At 34.6% G+C, this 6,590-nt stretch overlaps 1 protein-coding gene across 1 annotated transcript; it reads right to left on the reverse strand.

Moving 5' to 3' along the window:
* Positions 1-388: 388 nt before the first annotated feature.
* On the reverse strand, positions 389-1,147 carry LOC119601449. Its single transcript, XM_037952385.1, has 2 exons — positions 1,093-1,147; positions 389-983 (listed from the first exon to the last, which is right to left on the reverse strand). Exon 2 carries the CDS (start codon positions 915-917, stop codon positions 495-497), a length of 423 nt encoding a protein of 140 aa, XP_037808313.1. The 5' UTR covers positions 918-983; positions 1,093-1,147; the 3' UTR covers positions 389-494.
* Positions 1,148-6,590: the final 5,443 nt, after the last annotated feature.

A 6,590-nucleotide genomic window follows, 5' to 3' on the forward strand; every position in this document is an offset into this window, starting at 1 on the left:
TCAAATAAGGCCGTCAAGGCAGGTGTTCATGTTAAGCAACTATACATTATTATCCCGACAGACTGTAGGTATTGGTAGCACCTATTTTCCCCCAGATTGTAATAACACTGATCGTCAAGGTAACATGCCAAGAGGGGTCTTGGATGTAAAAATTGCTGATTTCATGGCAATGCTTTTCATACACATTCGCAAATTGCAATGTGTCATATTGACGACATTATCTTCTTAATGCTATAGACCAAGTGCTACAGACAGTGACACGTCCAGCAGGAATCTGTACTGAGTTGCCAGAATAGATTTCTGCTGTATACACATCTGATGATCTGCTGTATACACAACAGAGATTTGAGCATGAACGAAAGGTTAAAAAAATATAATACTCACAAACTCAATTAAAAACGGACGATTTTAATAATTCCACCAAACTTATTTTTACATTTTAAAATTTAACAAACAAATACTTTTATTAATCATCTAATTCATAAACTTCAACTTTATTCTTTCTCCAATTTTACGGTCAATGTCATAGCGAAAGCAATTTCACCAGCTGAAATCCCCTCCATCTTATAGAAACCCATGCGCATGTGTGAGGGAAAATTATCGCTTGGCAGTATACAGTTTTCGCAAATCATACGACGCTTCGTTAAAGGTTGCACAAATTTATTTTCGAAATCTATGGGATTTTCGCAACATTTCTTCACCGCATCCATTAAATAATTTTTATAAAGAAAATTTACTCCATCCGTGAAGACAGTGCGCGGTATATGGAAGGGTGTCAACATATAGGAAATGGCATTGGAACTGTAGTAGATATTAACCCAACCCTTGGCATTATCGGTATTGATGTCTTCTTTGAATTCAAGAAATCCACTAATAGCAAAAGTTCCACGTGTAGGTTGTGAAATCTGCCATTCCATATCACAATTATTTTTACTTGTTACATTCCACTCGACATCTATGATGTCTACAATGTACTGCGGTTTCTGTAAGAAAAGCTATATTATATATATTTCTTTTGGACTTTGTTGAAAAGCCTAAACGTAAGAAATATAACCGATTTGAAATTCGTGTTAATTTCTCTTTTTTTCTTACCGCTTGGATAATAGTTATTAAGCAAATTACAAATACGTTTATTACCGAGAAAATCATTTTTAGTTTGTTGCAATTTTTACGATTTTTCATTATTTATATTAAAAACTTTTTAAAATCTATTATAGTTTTAAAGCGTGTTTGTTAAAAATTTACATTTTTATAAATTTTAACAAAATTATTTTTATCAAATTCAATTTATCTATAAAGTTGTTAAACATTTTTATAGCCTAATAATTAAAAGTTTCAAATCAGATTTTTGAAATTGTTAAAAAAATTATGCCGACACTGGAATTACTAATTTTGTCTTTCCGTTTTTAACACGTCAAAATATTATTCATAGACCCACATATATTATAGATTCTTAGATCCACTTTTGTACACCTTTGGTCCCATTAAAATGGATCCTTAACCTCAAACTACTTGGACAACTATGTGTCCATAGGAGATGTAGAAATGAACTAGTCTGTGTTGCGAATGAACGAATCAATCATGCGAATACCGACTCTAATGAAGTCCATTCAACTGTTCAAAAAGAGCTGCTTATGCTAACCGTACTAGACTTGTACAATGCAGGATAAAGAGAATGTATTCGATCGTTCCATTTTCATCCTCATTCTCACAACAGAAGAATGAACGAATCAATCATGCGAAAACCGACTCTAATGAAGTCCCCTCAACTGTTCAAAAAGAGCTACGTATGGTAACATTACTAGACTCGACACTGGGATTACTAATTTTGTCTTTCCGTTTTTAACACGTCAAAATATTAATCATAGACCCACATATATTATAGATACTTAGACCCAATTTTGTACACCTTTAGTGCCATTAAAATGGATCCTCAACCTCAAACTACTTGGACAACTATGTGTCCATAGGAGATGTAGACTCTAATGAAGTCCATTCAACTGTTTAAAAAGAGCTGCTTATGCTAACCGTACTAGACTTGTACAATGCAGGATATAGGGAATGTATTCGATCGTTCCTTTTTCATCCTCATTCTCACAACAGAAGAATGAACGAATCAATCATGCGAATACCGAATTTAATGAAGTCCACTCAACTGTTCAAAAAGAGATACGTATGGTAACATTACTAGACTCGAACAAAGCTGGACAGAGGGAATGTATTCAATCGTTCCCTTTTCATTCTCATTCTCACAACAGAAGGGGAGTTCATTGCCATTAATCGTAGCCACTCTCGTGAGACGGCCATTCAAAATTGATATCGAGAAAGTGATTATAGATGATCAACTGGTCTGACCAAACCTGTATAGTTCCTGTTGTATAAGTAAGGAAGCGGAGTTTGGACTAATTTTTTATGTAGACAAAAACTAGTTTAAGCGGTTCATCCGCAACATCAATAACATCCGAAAAAAACTTTTGTAATTTGTAGATGCTTGATATTTTATGAACAATATTACTCTAATTGACGCTTCATTGATCACATGTCTAGAACAAAATTATTTTCAGCAACTAGTGCATCAGAACAAAAAGGGTACATGAAGTCATGTTCTGAGACGTTTCTTAAAAAATGCAGCACTGATCAAAGAGTATGAGTTCCCCCCGTTAAGAAGTAGTAGAGGAAAATGTGGATTCTTAATTTGTAGAAGATAGTTGTAGTGAAGATGCCGATAAATGGTAACATGGTGAATGGCATTTGGCAACGGATCAAAATTATAACCGCCTTTAGCCAAAATAATAAATTTTGACTCAGTCCTTTTCTCACAATAGATTCGGATAATTCACCGCATATCCTATAGCGCCTCATTCTTTGCATGAACAATATTTGTCTGAATGGTGCTTTACTGATCCCTAAGTTTAAAAATTTCCAGAGACGAATCCCAGAAACTAAATTTCGAAAATTCTGGTATATCTACTAGGACAGCCTTGCATCAATCAAGTCTCTTAACTCCAACGTTATTAAGTCGAAATGTCTTCTCAATTGCATTCAATCATGGGAACAACTGACACAACATCACGCTAAGTTGATGAGGGCATCCGGGGAAATATCTGATGAATGTGCAACCAAAGGTTGTCCCTATCGAAATTAATGGATGACTGGGTTTTGAGTGACTCGGAACTAATGTGATCAAATATCACCACTTGTAGAATATAGAGACTGTTGTGGTCCACTCTGACAAAGAACTAAGACTCTCTTATCTTTAAGTAAGAACTCGATTAGGCTTCTCGTGGGTGCAATTACTGGGCACTGTATGATTGGACGTATGGAATACTCACGTTATAGCTACTGTAGAAGTCGTTTGGATGAGGAATCGGTATAATACATTTTATGTGACTGTCCATCCTTACAGGAGCACAGACTCCTCTAACTTGGTAGAGCTCTTTTCATTAATCTAAACTGTCTCAGAGATTCTCACGGGGACCCGCAGGAATCATGTAATCAACTAATCAACTCTTCATAGGGAGGGAAACCATTATCCTTTATGTTCAAACTCTCAACACAAGAGAATGGTAATTCTAAAGATATCAAAATGGGCCACAAGGCCTCCTCGGGCAACCCACTTAACCTAATGTAGCAGTGCTATGGTCAGTTGTTGCCAGCTCCTTTTGAATTTAGCCTAACCGCCGAGTTAAGTACCGGAGTACTCTTAGTACTCCACCAAATTTAGTAATGTTTGAAAATATTGAGAAATGGTAATAATGTAGATGGTAGATTAGGTTATCATAGGTAGCCTAATCTGGCTTTACCTGGGTCCAAGTTGGGAATTCAAGATTCACACCCAATCTGATAAATTAATGAATGCAAAGAGGCGTTTAATTGGAATATTCGACAAATCGGATAGATCGCCAAAGTAGGCCGACCCAAGCGCACGAATACGGATCTCTGCCAATTACAGATAAGATGAGATATAGTTTCCTCTTCATTCTAACAACTCCTACAGAATTCATTGATAGAAAAATCAATGCCCCCGGGCATGTTTCCTTGATGATAGGTGCTACCAGTACCTGTAGTCTGCCGGGACTATAAATTGGCGATGTCACTGGCTGGTCAGTTGATTGAGGTTCCTTCGGGATCCACATAGTGGCTGTGGTTTAAACCCAAATTCGCGGGAAGAGATTGTTCTTTTAAGGGCTGATATACCCTATATATAATGCGTTGGCTAATTCTCTATTCAAATGACACAGGACTGTGTACAAAGCAGAATATGCTGGATTCCTGAACCTAATCTATATTTCTTACCGGTCGTGTAGTAGGTAGCCGGTATATGCTGGTGAATTGTCAGGTTAGCGTTCAGTCATTCCGTAGAAAGATCTTTATGATCATGGGAATGGATGATGAGAATGTTTGTAGGAATAGAGCATTCCTCATAACATTAATAGGGTGTTTTCACCTGCTGTTGGTACGCCCCTTCTATTGACTCTAACCAGTGATTGCCATTTCCTTTGTAGGGGTTAGATTGAGCTTGCACATGACATTTGTCCTTCCCCAACGGCGCTACTATGGTAAGAGATTAGATAGCTCGAGTATTTCAGCAAAGTGCTTGTTGTACGAAAATTTCCACCTGATTTCTTCATTGAAGATTGAAGGGACGATGGTAGACCGTTCTCAAGGCTACCCAGTGGATGAAAAAAACCACCGTGAGATAGGCCAACACGGCAGGTACTCACGTAAAGCACTTGGGCATTCTTGCCAGAGTGTCAGCAACATTGTTGCCATACGTGCTCCTGTGTCCCCTGACCCAAATTAGGGTGATGTTCGAATGTCTCGCCATTTCGTTGAGAGACGCCCCACAGTGGTATAGGAAAAAAAAAAGAGGGAAATAATTCGGTAACTTCTAAACGGTTAATCCGATTTTAATGAAATTTGGTGTGCACAAAGAGGAGGTGTTGTCGAGTTTAGGTTTTGAATTTGGACCTTATAGGCCAACCAGGGGCCCGGCGGGGGGTCATCAAATTAGGACACCTCGGCTATGTTAAATTTTTAAAACGATCCTATTTCTTCATTTGAGTTCCGATTTAAAAAAAATTTCGTATATAGAATCTCCTCATCGAGCACTATAAAAAATGTTGTCATAGCAGTAAATTATCTCTTATAGTTTAGGAGATATTCGCATTTGAAAATTAAAATTTTAAAATTTTTACCGTCCTTACTTTAGTTTTTTTTGATAATAGCAGGTCCAAATATTCCCGATTTTCGCCATTTTGTTTTATTCGCTTAACAAAAAGTTTATATATCAAGCAGTGAAAGAATTATGTAAAAATCATGACTGAGTCCAAAGTTATAGGCAATTAAATTTAAAAAATTAAAAAAAGGCGATTTTTTGTCATTTTTTTGGGAAAAAAGTATCTTTTTCTTTTTAAGTTATCTAAAAAGTTTCTAAGAAGATGTATATAGAATTTATACTTTTTGGAAAGCTGACTTTACTTAAAGTACGATAAATGAAACAAAACCTAAAAATTTTTGATACCGAGGGGACCAGGTCCATCCAAAAAAACCCTATTTTTTATGGAAAATTAAATTTTGAGCAAAAATTCTCAAATCGCATAGTCGATATCAAATTATAGTGACCTGTTTTATATGACCCAATATGTTCTTAATCATTTTGTAACGGGTTTCGATAACCCCGCCCCTGGTATGGATATAATAGGCAAAAAACTAAAAAATCCCATTTTTGGGATTTTTTAAAACTTTTTTGGGAATTCCGGGATTTCTAATAAGAAAATTCGAAATTTTGATTTAATTTTGGATTTTAAGTAAAAAAATCTACCTAACTGTAAAATTTCATCAAAAAATATTCATAAATAAAATTTTTATTGCAATTAGAAAAATTTGTATCTTCGCAAAAACTGAATAAAAAACATTTTTTAATTTTTTTTAAAAAAAGTATTCCGCGAATTTTTTAATTTTCAAAAATTATATACAGTTTTGAAAAATAGACAAAATTACCTTTCCATTGATATATAACATGCCTACCTAATGTTTTTTAAGTGACAAATTAATTAGGGAAAACTCAACATCTTTTAGAAAATTTGCCTAGCACTATTATTTTCATCCATAAGGTTAACTCTTAAATTTGTTACATATATGGATGAAAATAATAGTGCTAGGTAAATTTTCTAAAAGATGTTGAGTTTTCCCTAATTAATTTGTCACTTAAAAAACATTAGGTAGGCATGTTATATATCAATGGAAAGGTAATTTTGTCTATTTTTCAAAACTGTATATAATTTTTGAAAATTAAAAAATTCGCGGAATACTTTTTTTAAAAAAAATTAAAAAATGTTTTTTATTCAGTTTTTGCGAAGATACAAATTTTTCAAATTGCAATAAAAATTTTATTTATGAATATTTTTTGATGAAATTTTACAGTTAGGTAGATTTTTTTACTCAAAATCCAAAATTAAATAAAAATTTCGAATTTTCTTATTAGAAATCCCGGAATTCCCAAAAAAGTTTTAAAAAATCCCAAAAATGGGATTTTTTGGTTTTTTGCCTATTATATCCATACCAGGGGCGGGGTTATCGAAACCCGT

Source organism: Lucilia sericata, unplaced genomic scaffold (assembly GCF_015586225.1).
Source record: "Lucilia sericata isolate MDLA Ls3-8-SP2 unplaced genomic scaffold, ASM1558622v1 Contig000165F_arrow, whole genome shotgun sequence".
NCBI classification, from domain to species: domain Eukaryota; kingdom Metazoa; phylum Arthropoda; class Insecta; order Diptera; family Calliphoridae; genus Lucilia; species Lucilia sericata.

Coding starts and splice junctions, on each gene's coding strand:
- LOC119601449 (XM_037952385.1), bottom strand. CDS start 917: ATGGAATGGCAGATTTCACAACCTACACGTGGAACTTTTGCTATTAGT.